The sequence below is a fragment of the Lytechinus variegatus genome, chromosome 8, assembly GCF_018143015.1.
Source record: "Lytechinus variegatus isolate NC3 chromosome 8, Lvar_3.0, whole genome shotgun sequence".
Taxonomy (NCBI): domain Eukaryota; kingdom Metazoa; phylum Echinodermata; class Echinoidea; order Temnopleuroida; family Toxopneustidae; genus Lytechinus; species Lytechinus variegatus.
Genome location: NC_054747.1, coordinates 26,770,298 through 26,795,934, shown reverse-complemented (window position 1 = coordinate 26,795,934; position 25,637 = coordinate 26,770,298). Strand labels below are relative to the sequence as shown.

The following is a 25,637-nucleotide window of genomic DNA, read 5'->3' as shown; positions in this document are numbered from 1 at the left end:
GATTGAAAAGTTATTTTTCTAAATTGATAAAGCAAACATTTGCGCCATAACCGGTCTTAAATGTTGCCAGACAACGAGTAGAGTTGAAGTTGTCGTCTGGTTTTGATTTACGAAGAGCCATGATGGTGGATATGGGGTGGCTGAAATTTCAATTAAATGATTAGTTCATTTACAACTTATATTTTTAGTCTGTCCCTGCATTAACATAAAACAAATAACAAAAATTAAAAAAAGGGAATGAATTAATGGAAGCGTTGAAAAAAGTTGGATACTGAATTCATTACATGTTGAACAGATTCTTTTTAGAGAAGAATTGAACGTACATGTATCTAAATCATGTATATTTCTTATGGTTAGGAACGGCATTCTATAGAATGGCTGAAGCATGAACAGGAAAAACGGGAATAACTTTTTTTCTCAGGTAAATGGGTATGATTGTGTCGTCATTGTGCCAAGTAACTAAAGCAAAAATGGCATAAAAAACACACCCGATATTGGGACCAATGCTATGTTGTCGATGCATGTCACAATAGAGAGAATATCTCTGCAATTCTGAATAAAGTGATAAGTAGAGTTGCACAATATTACAAATATTCATGACATTTAATTTCACTATTCATGACTTAAACTTTAGTTATTGATACTCACATGAAATGTTCAAAATCATGCTTGCATTTATTGAGAGACCCAAGGGTGTATCAGGTTGAACTGTCTGACAGAGAAGATGTTTCCCGTGGTCAAACCTATTGAGTTCGATGATCAGAGTGCTTTCAGCATCATATCGATCAGCGCTGTTGATGGATGTCCTCAGGGTTGAATTGCCTGTGACGTTCCTTGACCTGATATACCAGTGGATGAGAGGAGTAGGGTACTCATTGCGAGCTGTGCAGGTTATGTTGGTTTTTATACCGTCTTGAAGACCCTCTGGGACCGTCAGTTTAACATCATCTGGTATTGCTTGTGGTGGAAGTAGTGAAATATAAGACTTGGTGTAATAATGTATTTGGTCGGTACCGGCGAGCATATCCTCAACTATATTTAACGTACAGATGAACCTCTGAGCTTAAATGAAAAAGCCAACATGGCCAGTGAAATTTCCAGCAAAGACACTAACAAGCTTTTGGTTTTGATGATGTTGACATATTTTATTATCAGCCTGTTTCGGGTTTTAGTTTGTAAAAAATACGTTCGCAATGGAAGAACATATTCAGCCATGATATCCAATAGATGAATCAAGATACATTGTAACTCACCATACACCATCAATCTGGCCACTGCTTGATCAACAAACCTGCCACCCATATATGCGTTGCATTGAATGTTCTGTCCGTGGTCCTCCTTCCTTGGTAGTACTGTGATGGTTCTCTCAGTGTCAACCAAATTATCATCTGAGACAGCACTACGAGTCTTTGTGATGTTAAGAATACTAATGTTGCCATTAGGAAAATACCATTCTAATTCAGTTGCTGGGAATGATCCAATTGCTTTACACGTGACTGAAGTGGTTGAATTTTCTTTAATGTATAGACTTCTTGACGGAGTTCCATGTTCTTGGCGGCCTTCAGCGTGAGGAACAAAGAGCAGCATACTAGATAGTAGAACTGCAAGATGAAGACACCGGATTGATATACAAAACTTATTAATATCACGTAAAATCAACTCATAGATTTTATTTGTCTGTCATTATGTTAAAATGTTTTGAAAATTTGAAAAAACGAAACAGAGAAAAAACACGCTTATTATAACAAAGTCAATGAGATGTTCAGAAGGGTTTGACCACCAAAGAAGGCGTACACATGCTCAAAGTTATTTATATTATACCAGTAAGCAAAGGACAGAAGCAAAGGAGGGCATGGAATATTCCTTCCTTCCTAGATAGTACATACCATGAACATTCAAATGAACCGATATCTGGAGATTAATTTGAAGTTTTGGGTGTGATGCAGTGCACTTAAGTATCCTTCCTCGGTCATTCTTAGAAGGTTTGATTATTACAGCTTTCTGGGAGATGTAAAGGTTGTCTAGTAGGCCTACATGTATGGCGTTGGATTGATCACGAGATAAGGCAACTAGATTGTAGGGTATATGCCATTGTAGTACTGCAGGTGGCCTTGCCCAGTATGCTTCACATGTGATGTTAAGTTGCTGTCCAGCCGTTACGGTTATATTCGTGTTTTGAAAATAAGAACGATTCGATTTCTCGTCTATTACACAAATCCTGAAGGGTGGAGCTGTGACAGAAAAATACAAACTTTGATATGGCCTAATTTCACTGCTCTGAAAATGTTGAAAGTTGTCCTGTTTGCGATGGAATAGGATTCTAAATTTTTTTTGCCCATTCTTCCAATTCTAGGATTCGATGAGCATTTTGTACATGTGCTTGTCATTTATCTAATACTAGAATGAGACTTTTGTTGAGAACAAAAGCGTTAAACCGTCATACATAACACAGTTCACCAGCTCTTAAAGAAGTAAATTTGTATATTTACCTTTGGAGTGGTTAAACACCATGTTTACTGTCCCTCCATTCAATTCACGATAATCACGATACGTGAACGGCTTCGAATTGCCTCTAACCTTCCTACAGTCAACATGACTTGTAAGCGACAATAAATTGTATTCCATCCAGTCTCACAATGAATTGTCTGATATATGTTTTTGTAGAATACTTACCCGGTTGTAGTGGCGTTACCTGCATGCTATTGGATCCTGGTTTCCAAGCCCCGTTTGTGCTGCTTAATGAGCAAGTATAAATGTCGCCATCATTTTCGTCAAGGCTATGTATTGTTAAATTTCCACTTGAAGTATCAGCGGCCAAGCTGAATTTCTCTGGGTCAAGATAGGTTGTGAATGGATATGGTGAATATGAATGAGTGGCCACGTGGGTATTGCTACCCTTGGTCCAAACAATCCGCCGATACCTGGTTTCAGGTGTGAAGGAACAGACCAGAGTGAAATCTTCACCGATGAGTGGGAGAGAATCTGTCTGGATAGACACTTCAAATGCATTGCTTCCTGCATGGTATAAAGAAAAAATGTGATTTGAGGAAACAAATTTTTGAAATATGTCTAACCTTTCATTTTCGTACCTCCATGGGATGACCTATGGAACGGCTATGTATGAAACTCTCTCATTAAATGAGAAAATGGCATCAGCAGAAAATGGTAGCTATGAACATTTGCATGCTTGTATTTTACTTTTACTAGAAAACATCCTGTGCTGATGAGAGGGAGGTATTTTTTCTTCTATTATTAACAATGTTTTATACATTCACTTAACAAGAAAATTCTTAATTAGGCCTATATGAACTAATATAGGCTTACGACAGCCTCTCACAACTTTGCACGTAATTATAATATTCTTTTAAATTAATTATTTGCACATATTATTTTTATATATTGTGAAATTCCCATCTCATCTCACGTTTTTAAAAGTTTTAAGTAAATAGATTTACCAAAGTTTACAAATGTTAGGCTATGAAATAGGAAAATAGTGGATCCAAGAATGGCCATCATCGTTCAGTCACCGACACAGTTTCGAGATATCTATGCAGTGCAATGCTTGATCACGAACACAAACAGAATGAGAACATGAACAAATAATAACCTAATAGACAGCATACTCTTGAGAACTGGTTGGTGATTTATGACATATAGTCATTGTCAGAGTGCAGTTTCTTATATCGAATGAATCGGTTTCACAATCTTGAAAGGTAACATGCTAAATTACTCGAACAAGAGCTGGCGCTCTTTCTGGCAGCAATCATGGTAAATATGAAAATACTTACCATGATTTTCTTATTTACGAGATAATTGGATATACCCATTTGATTTGCTAGTTCATTACAATGAACCTGCGTGCCGAATATAGGGTACACAACTTTCCCTGCGCGCGCGCTGCATCTCCCTATCAACGCACTATCCAAGATCATCGCGCAATTTGGCGTCCATTTCCTCTCATGAGCCTGCGGGCAAGACATGTTGTCACACAAGGCGAGGGGTAGGAGGGAGGGTTCAAATGGGTATATCCAGTTATCTCGTAAATAAGAAAATCATGGTAAGTATTTTCATAATTTACTATCAATAACTGGGATATACCCATTTGATTTGCTAGACCAACACGGATTCAACGTGAAGGGAGGCATGTCTAGACTAAGAAGTGCGTAAAAATAGGGAGATGAAGACACGAAGGCCGTTGCCTTAAGGACAGGGGAGGCAAATAAGGCCTCATGTGGAGAAGTCCTTAAGAACAAGGGGAGAAGGAAAGAGGAGCGTCAAGAGGCGGTCCTCAAGAAGTCGTGAACGACGATTCCAAGAAAGAGCCCAAGAAGAATGATACTAAGTATCATGGGCCCTCGGCCTAGTGTCAGGAGAACAACATCACCAGCTGACTAGATCGTAAGATTCGGATTTTGTTGAAAATTCCAACAAGAATCGTGATCGGAAAGCTGAAGCTTTTAAGGCTCAGTAGGTGATCAATCGATCAATCTGAGAAGGCGAGATATCTCAGAAGCCTCCGCGTGGGAGAAAGCGACCAGAATTTGATATCTGTCTCAAATGCGTGAGAGCAGAACATCTGCAGAATTCTGATAGAGAGCTGTGGCAGAACGTTTCTAGCGGTCCGAAAGGGACCAGGAACGACGGAGAGTAGGGTTTAAGAAAAAACCACTCGTAAGGCAGTCAAGAGTCGAGAAAGCGACTGAGTGCCATCCTGTGAAAAGAAATACCGCGGACCTGCTGTCTATGTAGAATAGAGCAGTCTGGTCAAAACAGCTCAACCGGGCGTGTCAGAGAAACAGCGCGGTACACATCACGACAAAACAAGTGTGATAGACCGAGTGATCGAGAGAGAACTCAGGATTCCCTTTCTCACGTACTGATTGAAGCACCCGCCTGAGGGTGCAGCGCCCGCGGTCTAAGAGGTGGCTTGGCTCAAGCCCAAGCCACCATCGCCAAGAGAGCCCGTAAGGCTAGGCTGCGATGGATGTCCGCTGGGCGGGGGAATCCCTAGCAGCAGCAAGCGTACGCCAGAGGGAGTTGGCGAAAAAAAATCTCTGTCATGATCTTACGTGTAAACGACAATCAAGAGATGCTCTAAACGAACAGACATCGCCAGATATGATACCTCAACAGTTACATTCCCAACGGAATCGAATGAGGTATCAACGGCCCTGTCCTATCAAGTTAGGGACGGAAACTGGCTAAGAGTGTCGAAGTTCTCGCTTGAAGAAACAAGCGAAGAAGGAGACTTGAGGAAGTAATCACAAAAATTTCCATCAGTCTGCGGTGAGAACCAGTTGTTTATGAAAACAGCCACAAGGCCTGGTTTCTCAGGTGATCGTAAGAGCAAGCACTGCCGGCGCCGGTTGCGGGAGCGTGGAACAGTCCGATATCGGTAAGATAAGGAGTTCCAAAAAGCTGCGGGGGGCGGCAAAAATGACGCCCTAAGCAGCGGGGGATGAGAATCTAAGTTTCTAAAAGAAGAACTCCAGTGAAGTAAATCACTTACATGGAGAGACTCATCCACAGTCAGCCCGAGAGAAGGCGGGTCGTAGTGATCGTGGTTAGGAAGGCATAAGCATACATCACCCACGGTTACATCATCCTCGGTCGCGCGGTGACCATGGCCACATGCATTGCATGGAAGGAGGATGAAAGCAGCATGCGAGGCGACTCGAGTGTGCCGAGTGAAAAAGTTTCTAAGTAAGAAGACGATTCGATAAACGGGCACGGTAAAGACATCCACCGTAGACCACTCCACACAAGGAGGGAACGGCGGAGACGCCCGCAAGTTTGACCCACATAGAGGGCAGTCTATAAGATAGACTGTTAGAGCTCGACCGATGGTCTGGCGGTGTACAGTTTGGTGTGAACTCGCCGACCCGGTACGGTGGGTGTGCCCAGAAAGTAGGCACAGAATGCCGACAGAGAATCTTGGGGCTTTAAACACGCTTGAACGCACGTACATAGCCAACAATCTCATGAGATGTACGGCGGTTACTTTCCTCCGAGATGATGTTTACCCAACCGGGAAAGACTCGGGGAACAGCTGTGAATGTCAACAGGAGGGATATCTAGCATATGAAAAGCTGATTCCCTCCAGGTATTCGGTGCGGGTGCTGCCGGCGGTGTCCGGGGGGACGACCGGTGATGGCAGCTCGGGCAGGGCTCGTACGAGCCGCCCGAATACGAGACAAATAGGTTAACATAACCATAATGCACCGGGTGGTGAAGGCATAGCGATTATTAAGCACAGGAGAACTTTTAATCGCCGTGACATTCAGATCCGATATACATACTCATAAGCTCGGAGAGCTATGAGATAGTGAGACATACCGCTGAGCGGTGATGGTGCACATATCGGAGTTGCCCTCTCTTCAGCGGCGATCGCTGGAGGACGGGTGTCTGTACTAGCCCTGACTCTGGCCTTGCAAGGGTAGGAGCTAAGTAAGACAGGGCACCCTTACTTTCGAATAGAAAGTGAGGTTCAGGCCAGAAAACGACGGTCCCGTCGCCTGGGCGGACGGTCCGCGGACGTGATAGGTTGCCCTCTCAAAGCAGCCAAAAATTCTCACGAGAGAAGTGCGGCATGCGGTATGTAAGAGATTCTTACCTCCAATCTACGGGCCCGCTTAGGGGGTAGAATGGAGAGAGTTACCGCTCAAGGAGTCGTCGCCGTACGTGAGCTTGACGTAGAGGGCGAATTCGGGAGTACCTGCATAATAAGGGGGAATACCCATGCAGGTATAGTAACTCGCCGATGGTTCCCCGGAGTGCGGGTTGGCGAGAGAAGTCTCAATCCGCTCAATACCCGACACCGGCAATAAGACCGCGGCGGTCTTATAATGACGGAGAACACGAGGGTAAGAACCCGTAATGCTCGGGGACGCATAGATGCAGCCTGAACGGATGCAACGTCCAGCCGTCGGTCACCGAGAGCTTGCCGACATACTGATGCTTGAAAGCCGTATGTCGGAAGCACCTGCATAGAAACGGGGGTTACCGTGTAGGTGAACAGCGTTTCAATAAATGCCCGGTGTGAGAGGACAGGTGATTGCTTGAGCCGCACAGTGCTTAGCAAGGCGGCTGAAGCTGATATGAAGCGTGGGTGAATTACCCGCACTGCTCATGGGAGTATGTGCGACGCCTGACCCACAAATATCGGGAGTCTGGTGACATAATGGAGGACAACGCCCGTATGTCGATAACACCTGTATGTTAGCGGGGATTTCCCTTGCAGGTGCGTGAGCCGGCGAATCATGATATTGCCGGTGACTCTCCGAGGTGCGAGATGGCGACTGTCTGCTTGACCTGCCCGGTGCTCGACACGGCGGTTTTAGCTGACAGGGAGTATGAAGATAAAGATCCGTGATACTCGAGGGCGTTCTGTTGTAACATGAAGTTACGACGCCTGGCCATCGGCACAAGAATCAGAAAGAAAGGTCTGCCCGCAACCTAGAATTTCTTCTTCTTTCTCCTCTTCTGTGCGGCCCCGCCGGGGGGCAGAAGAGGGTACAATTATCGGGAGTCTGGTGACATAATGGCGGGCGACGCCCGTATGTCGATAACACCTGCGTATTAGCGGGGATTTCCCTTGCAGGTGCGTGAGCCGGCGAATCATGATATTGCCGGTGACTCTCCGAGGTGCGAGATGGCGACTGTCTGCTTGACCTGCCCGGTGCTCGACACGGCGGTTTTAGCTGACAGGGAGTATGAAGATAAAGATCCGTGATACTCGAGGGCGTTCTGTTGTAACATGAAGTTACGACGCCTGGCCATCGGCACAAGAATCAGAAAGATAGGTCTGTCCGCAAAGCGGGATTAGAGACCAAGAATTTCTTCTTCTTCTTCCTCTTCTGAGCGGCCCCCGCCGGGGGGCAGAAGAGGGCACAAGAGACAGGGAGGGGGACGTGATATCTCGCATGAGAAAGTCACCCAATCTGATCAAGCCGTTCAGGCACATGAACGCAATTTCATGGTTCCACCTTAAAGGGCACGTGGACGCAATTCCACGGTTCCACCCTGATCAGTTAATCGTGATATTGACGGGGTCAAGCTCACGTGTCTCTAGCGACTAGGGGCTGGTAGCCCTTTGCTAATGCTCCCTGACGGAGGCTGACAAAGCATCGAGCCTAGTCTGTGCCAGGAAAAGAGTCCCACGCTCTTAACCTGGACTTGTCGGACCCGATAGCCGGTGGGTCAAGCAGCCCTGGAGGAGTGAGGTTTTCTATACTAGTACAACACTCCCCAAGTAGGTTCAGGTCCCGTCGAGGGAGCCTTGGCTATCACCTTTCAGGCACGTGGCCGCTGCGCCACGGTTCCACACTGAAACGCTCGGGCACGTGGACGCAGTTCCACGGTTCCACCCTGTTGGGCACGTGGACGCAGTTCCACGGTTCCACCCTGTTGGGCACGTGGACGCAACTCCACGGTTCCACCCTTCCTTTTCCAGGGCACGTGGACGCAAACCACGGTTCCACCCTAAAGAGCCCCACGCAAAGGGTCTCGCTCTCTTGCCCTCATACTCACCGCCGCTGATCACAGGGACAATACCATGTCTGGTTCTCTCCCAGCGGCAGGTTGGAGTCATCAAAAGATGAGTCGAAGAGCTCATCTATCTGGTAAGTTCTTAGCTGAAAAGAACAAGTAGGGGCGAAAACAGAGAGGGGGGTGGAGGGGTGGGTGGACAAGAAAGGTGTCAAAAAAAGATCCATACCAGAAATTATTAATCAAATTAATAAGTCAGGTAAAAAAAACAGGATCACCTTCTTAACTTAGTTAAGAGAATAAGTTAAGATTTTTTTTTTTCTAAATTAATAACACGAGCGGGCAGGGCTCGACATGACGTTAATTAATTAAAAACAGAAAAGTCCAAGACGAAGAGCAGGATCAGCTAAGAAAAAAAAACATAAGGATTTTTTTTTTTTTTGACAAGGGTCGAAAAGAAACAAGTAATAGGCGGCACAAGGACGCCCTAAGCTGATATGTTTTTTTTATAAAATAATTATTAAAATTAATTAATAATTAAACAATTAACCAAAAGGTTAATCAACAATTGATCAATTAATCAATTAAGAATAAAAGATTGATTGGAACCTAAGAGAACAATCAACCAACTCAAAACAAGAACAACAACAAGTTGAAAACAAGTTTGAGAGAAAGAAGGGCGATTAATTAACAATTAATCGAAGGTTGAAAAACAATAGATCAATTAATCAATTAAGAATAAAAGATTGATTGAAACACAAGAGAACAATCAATCAACTCAAAACAAGAACAACAACAAGTTGAAGACAAGTTTGAGAACAAGAAGGGCGATTAATTAACAATTAATCGAAGGTTGAATAACAATTGATCAATTAATCAATTAAGAATAAGATTGATTGAAACACAAGAGAACAATCAATCAACTCAAAACAAGAACAACAACAAGTTGAAGGCAAGTTTGAGAACAAGAAGGACGATTAATTAACAATTAATCGAAGGTTGAATAACAATTGATCAATTAATCAATTAAGAATAAAAGATTGATTGAAACACAAGAGAACAATCAATCAACTCAAAACAAGAACAACAAGAAGTTGAAGACAAGTTTGAGAAAAATAAAGGGCGACGCCCCTACCTGTCCAGCATAGCCTAAGCTGTGGAGAGGAAAATAAAATTAATTCAATTCAAGACGAGGTAAAGGAGCAAGTCAAGAATTAAAAGAATCACATAATTAATTAATAAACTAATTAATTCAATTAATAAACACAAGAACAAAGGATTGATTGAAACAAAAGAACAATCAACTAACTCGAAACAAGGAACCTGAAACGAGACTGAAATACGACGCTCCTGACGTCCTACAGAACCTATCTGTGGAGAAATAATTCAAATAAATTCACGACGAGAGTCGTATAAACGAAGAAGTCAGTGAATAAAAAGAATTAAAGGAATTAAAAAGGAGCGAAGTCAACGCCCGCGACACGCAGGAAGGCGCGGAGCTATGGGGCGGAGAAGTGAAGACAACCCGCCTGTTGAGAAACGTATCTTAAAAAACAAACTCACGAACAAAAAACGTGAAAATAAATATCACGGAAGCTCCGCGCGACGGGATAATCTTATAACAATCTTAAATTAAATAAATAAGATTGAAATAAGGGAAGAATGCACAATAAAGGTATCCAAAAAGCAAACAGAAATGCAATTTTGGGAGTGTACTTAGCTTTGCGACTGAACTCGACCGCAGGCGAAAGTAAAAGAGGAAATGGACGCCAAATTGCGCGATGATCTTGGGATAGTGCGTTGATAGGGAGATGCAGCGCGCGCGCAGGAAAAGTTGTGTACTCTATATTCGGCACGCAGGTTCATTGTAATGAACTAGCAAATCAAATGGGTATATCCCAGTTATTGATAGTAAATATCCTGTTGCAGGTCAAGAGAGTGATTGACATTTAAGGTAATTGAAGCCTTGCATTCATTCTAAACTTTGAAAATATTGCATTATTTTAGTGGATCTCACTTAGGTCTTTTTAATATGCACTAAAGCAAATGAATAAGGATATATTTTGTAGGGAAAAGAACTATCATTTTCCTATACTAAGGCTATTTTTACCACTCATTCCATCTACATGAAGTGTACAAGTAATTTGCATAGAAAAGGTACATTTCAAGCATGAAAACAAAACAAATCAGAAAAACCCACAGGAATGTTTTTCCATGGCGCGCACTGGGTACTCTCCTAAAAGGTCGTACACAGTGCGACATCCATCGTCAAGAAATATCATACTCAGTTAACGGCATTACTTATATGATATTGTACTGAGCATCAAATATTTGCGTACACTTATTCCAATGCTAGAACCAAACTCTTAAAAAAAAATCAGAATACCAATCCGCTTACTTTACATCTATCGTAGATTAGCTGAAAAGTGCGTTCAAGAGAGTAACCTACTACAATGTAAAGAAATACGTGATATCATTTTGAAAGCCAATAGTTCATTAGTTCATTAATAAGGAACATGTATAATTGGAATTTATTTTCATCATCTCATACTCGTTGCAAATTGTAGAGACGTGATTGCATCCCTCTCTCACTGATTACGCAACGTGCGTTTCGCAAGATGACATACCACTCAAATCATCTGGTTAATGATGCCGAAAAACCGAAGCAGAGAATATAAGAAAAGTACGTATGAGAAAATATAAGGAGGTATCCTAAGAGAATATGAACTTAACGTTTATTAGACTGACATAGGCTACGATTACACGGCAATATATTTTTTGCCATTCCAAAACAAAACTGGAGAGTGAAAAGAATCTAGTTGGTAAAAGGTGTCTTGAAAATAGGGAATGTGAAGTTGACACTGTAATAACTTCTAATGCGTCCATCTATAGGCAGAGACGATCGAGCATATTTTAAATCAATTGACAAAAAGCAAAGCAAAGCAAATTTTCTTTTGAGAATGATTACCATATAAAACAATGATGGAAGGAAATGAACGTTAAAAGTGATATCTGACTCATTGGAACTGTACACTGCGTTAGTTGAACAAAACTTGCCGATATACCTCTTTGTAGAGCTTTAACCCGTCCTTGTTCTTGGAGAGCGTAGATGGTTTAAGATGTCGTCTGCTTCTGGTCGACAATTAGCTGATTAGTTGGATCTTGATGAGCTAAATATTAAGAGTATATAGTTGTGAAGGATATTTGAAAAAAAAACCGAGCTACGGTTATCAAAAATACCACTTTCAGCAAAGAATCTTGTAAATAATTTCCTTGCCCCGCCATGAATAGAGTTGAAAATGTTGTCTGGTTTAGGTCGACGATAAGTCGAGAAGGTGGATCAAGGATGGCTGCATTTAAGCGTAAGGGGTGATAAGACATGCACAATAAAATTATCGAGTAACCATTAGCTATTGTTTAAACAATAAACTTTAAAAGTGATCAACTATGTTTTAGAATTAGTTGACACATCTAAATCCGATCATATTATTTTTAGAAGCTGTTAGTTGTTTCTAACATGAGTATAACAACGAATAGACATTAAATAGAAACCTTAAGAAACCTATTTCTTACCGTAAAATGATGAGTTTAAGACTGCAATTTCCTCGCCAAATGTAGAAACAGCGACGCATCTGAACTCACAATGATCTCCTGAACGGGGCTTCCTAAGTGTTAGTTCTGCTGAAGTCACAGTATCACCTTCTATCAGAGTGTCGTTGAACGATGTATTGTGGCAGCCTTGGAGCTTTGTACAGTCACAGAACCACTGGACTTTGAAAGCAGGAGGGTTGGCATCTAACGTACATTTCAATATGAAACCAACATGTACACCGTTCACGTTAAGTCGTCGAGAAGTAATGGATGCAATAGGGCCGTCTAGTGAACAAAAAGTAAATAAAGAAAAGAGCGGATTACTTTTTAAATCATTTCGAGAATTGCTTTGGATGATAAGAGATTTACCAATGGACGAATTCAATATTTGAGAGGTATATAAAAATTAACAGTTTACTATAATTAAATGCATACACAGAAAATATAATAATGTATTAAATCAGGGTCTACACAACCCTTGCATTTTATTATTTAAGGAATGCTTACATGATATGTTCAGAACCATGCTATCACTCACTGAGCGACCCAAGGGTGTTTTAGGTTGAACTGCCTGGCAGAGAAGACGTTGTCCATGGTGCACCCTCTTCGGTATGAAAGTCAGAGTGCTTACAGCATCATATCGATCAGCTCTGTTCAGTGAAGACTCCATCGAAGAATTATCTGTCAAGTTTATTGACCCAATATACCAATGAATGAGAGGAGTTGGGTATCCATTAGAGGTTCTGCATGTTACATTTGTTTCCATACCATCTTGCAGATCTGCTGGAATGGTGATAGTGGCGTCATCTGGAAGGCCTTGAGAAAATAAAGAACAGTTGTTTAAGGTCAAGCATTATGAGAAATGATACTGATTCGGTGCATAGCATATTTATCTCCTAACTTTTCAATTGTCGGCATGAACAATAAAGTTATGTGTTCAAATGAAGTAAAATAGACGGCACTGAATTGATAGCCCTGTTGGTAGATTTAATTTTGTATTTCATTAATTTCATAAGTTTAGTGGATACACCCTGCTTCTTAGTTGATAACTTTGACGAGAAGTATACATGTATCATTGCAATATCAGATAATATATAGATTAAATTTGAGTGTGAAACTCACCGTAAACCCTTAATATAGAATATTCTTGGCCAACAATCTTGCTGTCCATGAATGCATAACATTGAATGTATTTTCCGTGGTCAGTTTTCGTCGGGCGTATTTTGATGGTAGTCTCAGTGTCGAACAACTTCTCATCGAAGAGATTTGGATTTATTGAAGATTTTTTGATGGGAATAATGCCAGAGTCACGAAGAAGGTCCAATGCTAGCTCAACTGCTGGGAAGGATCCAATACTTTTACACGTGATTGATGTCGGTGAATCTTCTTGGACGTACATCTCGTATGACTGAGACTGGTCAATTCCAGTTGGAAAGAGTAACACATTCTTAGGCCAAACTACAAAGCTGATAAAATGGAATAAATGTTGAAGAAAAAAAAAGAAAATGAGAGCAAGAAAGAACGGGAACGTGCTGCTCTACCACAAATTTATATTCAATGTCATATACATATCGGGCAGACATTATCAGAATACGACCAAATTTCGCAAGAGGCGAAGTAGTGGCTGATGATTTTAACGATGTTAAACAACCGAGGCATCAATAAATTGCATATAACACGTTTACTCATGTGAAAGTCATACTCAACGTCTTGTTGGCCTCAATAAAGTCATCACTTACACATTGTCAATAACTAACGAAGGGATTGACCCGGGTGATGACATGGGACTTTAAATGTTAAAGTTAAATCCTCCTGATACGTACCTTGAACATTCAGATTGATTGAACACCGAAGGTCATTATGTAGTTCAGGGTGTGATGCGATGCAGCTAAGAATCTTTCCTTGGTCATTCGTGGAGGGTATGATTGTCAAAGCTTTGTGGGAGTTGTAGGACCCGTATTGAATGACATCTGCCTGATCCTGATGAATAACGGGCATGGTATCTGGTATATGCCATTGTAGTAGTGCAGGAGGCCTTGCCTGTGATGCTTCACATGTGATGCTATATGGTGCTTCAGCCATTACCGTTACAGATATGATAGAGAAGTTGTTACAGTAGAAGCGGTTTCCTCTTCCAGTAGTAATACAGATTCCGTTTGGTGGAGCTGATGATGAAATGGGAAAAATACATAGATTGCTTATTTCCTAAAGTCTTTCGATTTTTTAGAAGATTCTTTCCTTTACGATCTTTTCCCTCGATAAAAGATGATTAAGATTGATAAAAATTGATTTACTCGACAAAGTTCCATGAGAATCGTTTTGTTTTGATATGATAATTATAAAAAAAATGAAATCATTTTACTAGTAGTTAAGTGCCATACTATTTCGACCCTATATTTTGAGCTTAGCCAGTGGTCAGTAATCTTGTATCCTTAATAATTTTACTCACAATTTCAAAGTGATATCCTAAGATGGAATTCTGAAAAAAATAATACTGTACAAAATTTATGTACTATGTAACGCTTGCATGCAACCTAAGCAATAATGAACATGGTGGTAGCGCTCTCACTTGCTTGCTGGATGTTTTTACAAACTAACCCATTTACTCCTAGGTGTGTTTTAATGTTTATTGTGGCATTTTTTTTCAAAAAAACATGCCACACTGATATTTATACAACAATAAGTTTAATCCTGAGTTATTTTGAAAACCGTTATTTTCTATTCATGCATCGTATGTAATTATGAATATACCTGGTGGCAGCGGTCTTACTTCCATGCTGGATAATCCTGTTCGCTCTATTCCATTAGTCCTGCTTAATATGAAAATACTTACCATGATTTTCTTATTTACGAGATAACTGGATATACCCATTTGATTTGCTAGTTCATTACGATGAACCTGCGTGCCGAATATAGAGTACACAATTTTTCCTGCGCGCGCGCTGCATCTCCCTACCAACGCACTATCCCAAGATCGTCGCGCAATTTGGCGTCCATTTCCTCTCATGAGCCTGCGGGCAAGACATGTTGTCACACAAGGCGAGGGGTAGGAGGGAGGGTTCAAATGGGTATATCCAGTTATCTCGTAAATAAGAAAATCATGGTAAGTATTTTCATAATTTACATCAATAACTGGGATATACCCATTTGATTTGCTAGACCAACACGGATTCAACGTGAAGGGAGGCATGTCTAGACTAAGAAGTGCGTTAAAATAGGGAGATGAAGACACAAAGGCCGTTGCCTTACGGACAGGGGAGGCGATAAAGCCTCATGTGAAGAAGTCCTTAAGAGCAAGGAGTGAAGGAAAGAGGGGCGTCAATAGGCGGACCTCGAGAAGTCGTGAACGACGATTCCAAGAAAGAGCCCAAGAAGAATGATACTAAGTATCATGGGCCCTCGGCCTAGTGTCAGGAGAACAACATCACCAGCTGACTAGAGCGTAAAATTTGGAATTTGTTGAAAATTTCAACAAGAATCGTGATCGGAAAACTGTAGCTTTAAGGCTCAGTAAGTGATCAATCGAACAATCTGAGAAGGCGAGAGATCTCAGAAGCCTCCGCGTGGGAGAAAGCGCCCAGAATTCGATATCTGTCTCAAATGCGTGAGGGCAGAACATCTGCAGAATTCTGATAGAGAGCTGTGGCAGAAAGTTACTAGCGGTCCGAAGGGGACTAGGAACGACGGAGAGTAGGGATTTAAGAAGAAAACCACTCGTAAGGCAGTCAAGGGTCGAGAAAGCGACTGAGTGCCATCCTTTTAATAAGAAATGCCGCGGCCTGCTGCCTATGTAGAATAAAGCAGTCTGGTTAAAATAGCTCAACCGGGCGTGTCAGAGAAACAGCGCGGTACACATCACGACAAAAGTGTGATAGACCGAGTGATCGAGAGAGAACTCAGGATCCCCTTTCTCCCGTACTGATCGAAGCACCCATCTGAGGGTGCAGTGCCCGCGGTGGAAGAGGTGGCTTGGCTCAAGACACCATTGCCGAGAGAGCCCGTGAGGCTAGGCTGCGATGGATGACCGCCGGGCGGGGGAATCCCTAGCAGCAGCAAGTGTACGCCAGAGGGAGCTGGCGAAAAGTCTCTGTCATGATCCTACGTGAAGGCGACAATCAAGAGATGTTCTAACGAACAGACATCGCCAGATATGATACCTCAACAGTACGTTCCCAACGGAATCGAATGAGGTAGCAACGGCCCTGTCCTATCAAGTTAGGGACGGAAACTGGCTAAGAGTGTCGATGTCCTCGCTTGAAGAAACAAGCGAAGGAGGAGGGAGACTTGAGGAAAATAATCACAAAAATTTCCATCAGTCTGCGGTGAGAACCAGTTGTTTATGAAAACAGCCACAAGGCCTGGTCTCTAAGGTGATCGTAAGAGCAAGCACCGCCGGCGCCGGTTGCGGCAGCGTGGAACAGTCCGATATCGGAGAATAAGGAGTTCCAAAAAGCTGCGGGGGGGGGGGGGGCGGCAAAAATGACGCCCTAAGCAGTGGGGGATGAGCATCTAAGTTTCTAAAAGAAGAACTCCAGTGAAGTAAATCACTTACATGGAGAGACTCATCCACAGTCGGCCCGAGAAAAAGCGGGTCGTAGTGATTGTGGTTAGGTAGGCATAAGCATACATGCATCCACGGTTACATCATCCTCGGTCGTGCGGTGACCATGGCCACATGCATTGCATGGAGGGAGGATGAAAGCAGCATGCGAGGCGACTCGAGTGTGCCGAGTGAAAAAGCTTCTAAATAAGAAGACGGTTCGACAAATGGGCACGGTAAGACATCCACCGTAGACCACTCCACACAAGGAGGAAACGGCGGAGACGCCCGCAAGCTTGACCTACATAGAGGGCAGTCTATAAGATAGACTGTTAGAGCTCGACCGATGGTCTGAAGGCGTACTGTTTGGTGTAAACTCGCCGACCCGGTACGGTGGGTGTGCCCAGAAAGTAGGCATAGAATGCCGACAGAGAAGTCTGGGGCTTTAAACAAGCTTGAACGCACGTACATAGCCAATAATCTCATGAGATGTACGGCGGTTTCTTTCCTCCGAGATGATGCTTACCCGACCGGGAAGGACTCGGGGAGCAGCTGTGAATGTCAACAGGAGGGATATCTAGCATATGAAAAGCTGATTCCCTCCAGGTATTCGGTGCGGGTGCTTTCGGCGGTGTCCGGCTGGACGACCGGTGATGGCAGCTCGGGCAGGGCTCGAACGAGCCGCCCGAATACGAGACAATAGGTTAACATAACCATAATGCACCGGGTGGTGAAGGCGTAGCGATTACTAAGCACAGGAGAACTTTAAATCGCCGTGACATTCAGATCCGATATACATACTCATAAGTTCGGAGAGCTATGAGGTAGTGAGACATACCGCTGAGCGGTGATGGTGCTCATATCGGAGTCGCCCTCTCTTCAGCGGCGATCGCTGGAGGACGGGTGTCTGTACTAGCCCTGACTCTGGCCTTGCAAAGGTAGGAGCTAAGTAAGACAGGGCACCCTTACTTTCGAATAGAAAGTGAGGTTCAGGCCAGAAACCGACGGTCCCGTCGCCTGGGCGGACGGACCGCGGACGTGATAGGTTGCCCCCTCAAAGCAGCCAAACATTCTCACGAGAGAAGTGCGGCATGCGGTATGTAAGAGATTCTTACCTCCAATCTACGGGCCCGCTTAGGGAGTAGAATGGAGAGAGTTACCGCTGAAGGAGTCGTCGCCGTACGTGGGCTTGACGTAGAGGGCGAATTCGGGAGTACCTGCATAAAAAGGGGAATACCCATGCAGGTAACTCGCCGATGGCTCCCCGGAGTGCGGGTTGGCGAGAGAAGTCTCAATCCGCTCAATACCCGACGCCGGCAATAAGACCGCGGCGGTCTTATAATGACGGAGAACACGAGGATAAGAACCCGTAATGCTCGGGGACGCATAGATGCAGCCTGAACGGATGCAACGTCCAGCCGTCGGTCACCGAGAGCTTGCCGACATATTGATGCTTGAAAGCCGTATGTCGGAAGCACCTGCATAGAAATGGGGGTCACCGTGTAGGTGAACAGCGTTTCAATAAATGCCCGGTGTGAGAGGACAGGTGATTGCTTGAGCCGCACAGTGCTTAGCAAGGCGGCTGAAGCTGATATGAAGCGTGGGTGAATTACCCGCACTGCTCATGGGAGTATGTGCGACGCCTGACCCACAAATATCGGGAGTCTGGTGACATAATGGAGGGCGATGCCCGTATGTCGATAACACCTGTGTATTAGCGGGGATTTCCCTTGCAGGTGCGTGAGCCGGCGAATCATGAAATCGCCGGTGACTCTCCGAGGTGCAAGATGGCGAATGTCTGCTTAACCTGCCCGGTGCTCGACACGGCGGTTTTAGCTGACAGGGAGTATGAGGATAAAGATCCGTGATGCTCGAGGGCGTTCTGTTGTAACATGAAGTTACGACGCCTGGCCATCGGCACAAGAATCAGAAAGAAAGGTCTGCCCGCAAAGTGGGATTAGCGACCTAGACTTTCTTCTTGTTATTCCTCTTCTGTGTGGCCCCCGCGGGGGGCAGAAGAGGGAACAATCATCGGGAGTCTGGCGACATAGTGGCGGGCGACGCCCGTATGTCGATAGCACCTGTGTATTAGCGGGGATTTCCCTTGCAGGTGCGTGGGCCGGCGAATCATATTGCCGGTGACTCTCCGAGGTGCGAGACGGCGACTGTCTGCTTGACCTGCCTGGTGCTCGACACGGCGGTTTTAGCTGACAGAGAGCATTAGGATGAAGATCCGTGGTGCTCGAGGGCGTTCTGTTGTAACATGAAGTTACGACGCCTGGCCGTCGGCACAAGAATCAGAAGGGAAGGTCTGCCCGCACAGCGGGGTTAGCGACCTAGAATTTCTTCTTCTTCTTCCTCTTCTATGCGGCCCCCGCCGGGGGGCAGAAGAGGGTATAATGATCGGGAGTCTGGTGACATAATGGCGGGCGACGCCCGTATGTCGATAGCACCTGTGTATTAGCGGGAATTTCCCTTGCAGGTGCGTGAGCCGGCGAAACATGATATTGCCGGTGACTCTCCGAGGTGTGTTGGATGGCCGGTGTCTGCTTGATCCGCTCGGTTGGTAGTACCGTCGGCTGAAGCAGGCAAGCCTGGGGGTAAAAACCCGCAGTGCTGGAGGGCACTCTAGATTAGCTTGAGAAGCTGAGAGGCCTGGCCATCAAAAGAATCAGAGGACAGACCGCCCGACGGAGCGGGGCTTACGTCTGTGGTTCTCCTCTTCTTCTTTTCTTCTTCTTCGGTTGCTCCGGCGCCGGAGCGGAAGAAGGGACAAGAGGCTGGGCTGCGCCTGTCTTCCTCTCCTTAGCTCTCCCACAGGGAGAGCCAGCCGAGGACCAGACGCTGGAACAGAGGCTGGACCAGAGGCTGGACCAGAGACTGGACTGCGCCTGTCTTCCTCTCCTTAGCTCTCCCACGGGGAGAGCTAGCCGAGCGAGAGGAGGCGTCGGCCGAATCTGACGGCGTCAGATTGAATTGAGAGTCCGACACGGTCGGACTCAGGTGCCTCTTCCGACTAGGGGCTGGTAGCCCTTTGCCGACGCTCCCTAGAGGGGTCTTACACGGCATCGAGCCTAGTCTTTGCCGGGTGGAGAGACCCGTGCTCTCCCCCCGGACTTCAGGTGACCCGATGGCCGGTGGGTCTGACAGCCCTAGAGGAGTCGCCGTTTTCTGTACTAGTGCGACGCTCCCCAATAAGGTTCAGGTTCCGGGACGGAAGCCTTGGCCATCACCGTGCGGGCACGTGGTCGCAAATCCACGGTTCCACCCTTATTAAGCGGGGCACGTGAACGCGCGTCCACGGTTCCACCCCTTTGAGAGCCCACGGGGCTCCGACTCTGTTCTCGCTATCTATACTACCTGTGGTGGGGGATAAGACCCCGGTGTCGGGCCCCGAAACAGCAGTCGCCTGAGGCTCTTCAGAAAGAGAGTCCGAAAGGCTCATTATTGCCGTAGGGTGATCTAGTAGTAAGATAAAAAAACAGAGAAGCAAAGGGGGTAGGGGGGGGTAACAAACCCCAACCCAGAAGACAAGGACCTCAAAAAGCGGACTTTTGAGAGTCAAAAACGGATCTCACAAGGATGATACAAGGTAAAATCCCAGAACAAAGGAAACAGTAATAATTAAGAATTATTAAGAGACACTGTCCCTGAAGTCCGTTAGAAAAATTAATTATTTGATTATCACAACAAGAATCTGCTTCCGCCAAAATTCTGAAAAGGAAGGGGGAAGCATCTAAAAAGAAGAAAACACTAAGTTTTTTTTTTGTTTTTTTTTTTTGTGTCCACCTGTTCAAAAGAAAAAATAATTTTTCTTGAGGTGAGGATCAGCTAAGGAAAAAAGGGGAGCAAGATTCCCTTTCTTTTTTTTTTTTTTTTATAAACAAGAAGTTTAAGAAAAAAAAAAATTATAAGTCCAGAGACGGTAGCTGACTTGAAAAGGAAGGGGGGAAAAACAAAGATAGCTTTCCCGAGAAGGAAGGCCGAGTCAAAGGCGACGAACGCTGACAGGAGACGGCTTCCTAAAAAAAAATTCTAAGTATTCTTGTGAAGGAAAGAAAATATATATATATTTTTTTTTATTTAATTGAATAATTAGTCAATTAATAAACACAAGAACAAAGGATTGATTGAAACAAAAGAACAATCAACTAACTCGAAACAAGAAACAAAGAACTTGAATCGAGGCAAGGAGCAAGTAGAGAATTAAAAGAATCAATCAATTAATTAATTAATCAATTAACCAATTAATTCAATTAATAAATACAAGAACAAAGGATTGATTGAAACAAAAGAACAATCAACTAACTCGAAACAAGAGACAAAGAACTTGAAACGAGGCTGGAATACGACGCTCCTAACGTCCTACAGAACCTATCTGTGGAGAAATAAATCAATTAAATTCACGACGAGTCGTATAAACGAAGAAGTCAGTGAATAAAAAGAATTAAAAGAATTAAAAAGGAGCGAAGACAACGCCCGAGCAGGAAGGCGCGGAGCTATGGGGCGGAGAGGTGAAGACAACCCGCCTGTGAGAAACGTATCTTTAAAAAACAAACTCACGAAGAGGGACAAGAAACGTTAAAATAATATCACGGAAGCTCCGCGCGACATGATAATCCTATAACAATCTTAGATGAGAGAAAATAAGATTGAAATAAGGGAAGAATTGCACAATAAAGTATCCAAACGGAAAACAGAAATGCAATTTTGAGAGTGTACTTAGCTTGCGACTGCACTCGACCGCAGGCGAAAGTAAAAGAGGAAATGGACGCCAAATTGCGCGACGATCTTGGGATAGTGCGTTGGTAGGGAGATGCAGCGCGCGCGCAGGAAAAATTGTGTACTCTATATTCGGCACGCAGGTTCATCGTAATGAACTAGCAAATCAAATGGGTATATCCCAGTTATTGATGTAAATTGAACAATGGTAATTGCCGCTATCATTCTTGTCAAGCTTTATTATTGTTAAATTTCCGCTGGAATTATCGGCCAAAAATCTGAATTTTGATGGGGTTGGAATGGAATACCCTGTGCAGAGCTGATTCATCCAACATGAATGAGATGCCACTTGGATGTATTCATCCCTGGTCCAAATCACTCGCCGATATTTGGTTTCAGGTGTGAAGGAACAGACCATGGTGAAATCTTCGCCCATGACTGGAAGAGAGTCTGTCCGGATAGACACTTCAAATGCATAGTTCCCTGTATTGTTGAAGAAAAACGTGATTTTTAGGAACAAGCTAGTGAGACAGTTAACCTAAAATACGTTTTTAACGTTATCTGCTCGAACAAAAGTTGAGGGAAATGTTAGCAGAATGTCGCAAATTTCGGAGTTATTCAACAAACCGTCGTCGGCGGTGATGGTTGTTTTCGTGGGTATTTCGTCTCTCCTAGAAAAAAAATATTTTGATATTTATCCACGTTTATGTTGATTAATACATTTTCTCGACTTTTTTAAACTGAATGATCATAATTATACTGAGATCGTTTATATTCCCCATGCTGAGTCAGAATCTCAGTGGTATACATCTAATATATTTGAGTTATAAAAGCTACAACTATAAATATAGACCTACAATATACCCTCATAATAGTACATATATCCATGTTTCCATTTGAACTTCATTTGACAAATAAATTAAGATTACCTATTGTTGAAGTGATTACACCAACAAACATTGAAATAATTTGTCCACGAATAAGCAACATCATTCAGTTATCGACACAACCAATGTCAAGTGTTTGCAGTAAATGACGGCTGATTACGAGTGCAAGCACATAGAGTGATAAGTGGGAGAAAAGATGTAAAGCTAAATAATTGCTTTGGTGTATCGGTCTGAGATGTATGCCATCGTGATACCTTTTATATTCAATAGCAAATCGGTTTCATAACCATGACATACATTTATCAATGACAGTTTACTATATAGATATCATGCTAAATTTGTTAAACAAGAGTTGGCGCTCTTTCTATTAGGGTTCATGAAAAATTATTTTGTTGCGTGGACGGATTATTGGCTTTGGAGGTATTGAAAGCATTTCAGTCATTAGGATGAAAGACAAATATATCTAAATTTGTTTACGGGACACTCCTTAAGCTGTTGCTATAGACACTAAGGCAAAATTAAGGCGCATGACAAGTGACCTCTGCTTTTCTACCAAGAGACTAATTTATGTGCGTTTCTTTAATTCTATTTTGTAGAGCATCACATGTTTACTCATGTTGTTTTCATTGTTAGAATCAAACTCCTCTAAAAGACTTAAAAAAACAGAGAGAACAAAAATTACGATCACAAATTCGCTTACTTCACGTCTACCGTAGATCAGCTGCATATGTTAAGTGCATTCAAGAGAGTAACATACTACATATAAAGAAATAGACGAGGTGTTTATTTTAAAGCCGATAAGGGAACATGTCTGATTAGAATTTAGTTTCGTCATACCATACTCCTATCCAAATTGTAGAGACGTGATCATTTCCCTTCTTATTTCTTATTATGCAACGTCCGTTTTGCAAAATGACAGACCACTCGATTGATTAGGTTAATGATGCAAAAAAAACCGAAAGCCGAGAATATAAGAAATGTACTTACAAGAAAAGATAAGGATGTATAAGAACACAAATTGAATTTACCGTTTATTTGACCGAAATAGAGTAAAATTGGTTTTGATATTTTTTTTACCTGATTTCTAAGAAATGCTTCTAATGAATGCTTGTAAGCAAGCAACCAGAGGACCGAACGGCTTAAGGTCCTATCCGAATGACCTGGTACTGAGGATTAATGCCTTGCCAAAGGGCACTAGCGCACCAAGTGGAAATCGAACCCGGGTCACCAGAATACGAATCCCCCGCTCTACCAACTGAGCTATCGCGCCTCCTTATTATACTTCTATATATTTTCCAGCCATTCCAAAACAAAACTGGAGAGAGAAAAAAATATAACCGGAAAAAGATGTTTCAAAAAAAGAAAAAAATCAAGTTGTGGCTATATTTATTTTTTAATGCGTCTATCAATAGACAGAGACGATAAAGTATATTTTAAATCAATTGAAAAGGAAAAAAAATCAAATCAAAGAATATTTTCTCTCGAGAATGCTTTTCATATACAACAGTGATGAAATGAAATGAACGGTAAAAATGATATCTGATTCATTGGAACTGGACACAGTGCTGGTTGAAAAACTCGTCCTTGTTCTTGGACAGCGTAGATGGTTTAATATGTCGTCTGCTTCTGGTCGACAATTAGCTGATTACTAGTAGTTGGGTCTTGATTAGCTAAATATTAAGAGTAGATAGTTGTGAAGGATATTAACAAAACGGAGTTACGGTTATTAAGTAGACCACTTTAACCAAAGAATCTTGTTAATAATTTCCTTGGTCCGCCATGAATAGAGTTGAAGATGTCTGGTTCTGGTCGACGATGAGTCGAGAAGGTAGATCTGGGATGGCTGTATTTTATCGTAAGAGATGATATGACATGCACAATGAAACTATTTAGTCACCATTAGCTTTTTTTAAACAATAAATTTAGTAGTCGATTATACTTTAGTGATTAGTTGACACATCTTATTGGATCAGGTAAATATTATTTTTAGAAGCTGTTAATTGTTCTAACATGAGTTTAACAATGAATACAAATTAAACCGAAACCTTACGAAACCTACTTCTTACCGTAAAATGACGAGTTTAAGACTGCAGTTCCCTCGCCAAATGTAGAAATAGCGACGCATGTGAACTCACAATGATCTCCTGAACGGGGCTTTCCGATCGTTAGCTCGGCTGAATTCACAGTATCACCTTCTATCAGAGTGTCGTTGAACGAAGTATTGTGGCAACCTTGGAGCTCTGTACAGTCACAGAACCACTTGACTTTGAAAGCAGGAGGGTTGGCATCTGACGTACATGTCATTATGAAACCAACATGAACACCGTTCACGTTAAGTCGTCGAAATGCAATTGATGCAATTGGGCCGTCTAGTGAACACAAAATAAATTATAAAAAAGCGGATTACTTTTTAAATCATTTTGAGAATTACTTTGGATGATAAGAGATTTACCAATGTACGAATTCAATTCTTAAGAGATATATCAAGTAAACAGTTTACTAAAATTAAATGCATACACAGAAATTATAATAATGTATTCCAACAGGGTCTACACAACCCCTGTATTTTTTTTATAGCAGGAATACTTACATGATATGTTCAGAACCATGCTGTCATTCAATGACCAACCGAAGGGTGTTTCAGGTTGAACTGCCTGGCATAGAAGACGTTGTCCATGGTATACCCTCTTCGGTACGAAAGTCAGAGTGCTTACAGCATCGTATCGACCAGCTATATTTAATGAAGACTCCAGCGATGAATTATCTGTAAGGTTTCTTGACCCAACGTACCAATGAATGAGATGAGCTGGGTATCCATTAGATGTTCTGCATGTTACATTTGTTTCCATACCATCTTGCAGATCCGCTGGAATGGTGATAGAAGCGTCATCTGGTGGGCCTTTGGGTAAATAAAGAACAATTGTTTAAGATAAAGCATTATGGTAAATTATACTGATTCGGTGCATAACATATTTATCTCGTTACTTTTCAAATGTCGGCATGAAATATGAAAATTTTCTATGTTCAAATGAAGTAAAATAGACGGCATTGCATTGATAACCCTGTTGGTAGAATTAATTTTGTATTTCGTGTATTTCATAGGTTTAGTGGACACACTCTGTTTCCTAGATGATAACTTTGACAAAAAGTGTCCATGTATCATTGCAACGTCAGGTAATTATATATATTATATTTGAGTGTGATACTCACCGTAAACGCTTAATTTAGAAAGGTCTTGGCCAACAACCTCGCTGTCCATGAATGCATAACAATGAATGTATTTTCCATGGTCTGTTTTCGTCGGGCGTATTTTGATGGTAGTCTCAGTGTCGAACAACTCCTCATCGAAAAGACTTGAAGTCTTTGAAGAATTAGTGATGGGAATAATATCAGAGTTAAGAGATAATGAG

The 25,637-nt window shown here is 42.7% G+C and overlaps 2 protein-coding genes across 2 annotated transcripts; both read right to left on the bottom strand.

Annotated features, from left to right (window-relative positions):
• Positions 1 to 18: 18 nt before the first annotated feature.
• LOC121420260 lies at positions 19 to 11,656 on the bottom strand. The gene is made up of 6 exons (XM_041614835.1): positions 11,553 to 11,656; positions 2,674 to 3,015; positions 1,887 to 2,231; positions 1,254 to 1,601; positions 649 to 957; positions 19 to 140 (listed from the first exon to the last, which is right to left on the bottom strand). Exons 2-6 carry the CDS (start codon positions 2,696 to 2,698, stop codon positions 19 to 21), a joined length of 1,149 nt encoding a protein of 382 aa, XP_041470769.1. The 5' UTR covers positions 2,699 to 3,015; positions 11,553 to 11,656.
• A 393-nt stretch (positions 11,657 to 12,049) lies between these two features.
• On the bottom strand, positions 12,050 to 25,637 carry LOC121419596. Its single transcript, XM_041614054.1, has 8 exons — positions 25,438 to 25,637; positions 24,818 to 25,126; positions 24,294 to 24,596; positions 21,545 to 21,823; positions 13,902 to 14,243; positions 13,201 to 13,536; positions 12,586 to 12,894; positions 12,050 to 12,363 (listed from the first exon to the last, which is right to left on the bottom strand). The coding sequence occupies exons 1-8, from the start codon at positions 25,484 to 25,486 to the stop codon at positions 12,050 to 12,052; spliced, it is 2,241 nt and encodes a 746-aa protein (XP_041469988.1). The 5' UTR covers positions 25,487 to 25,637.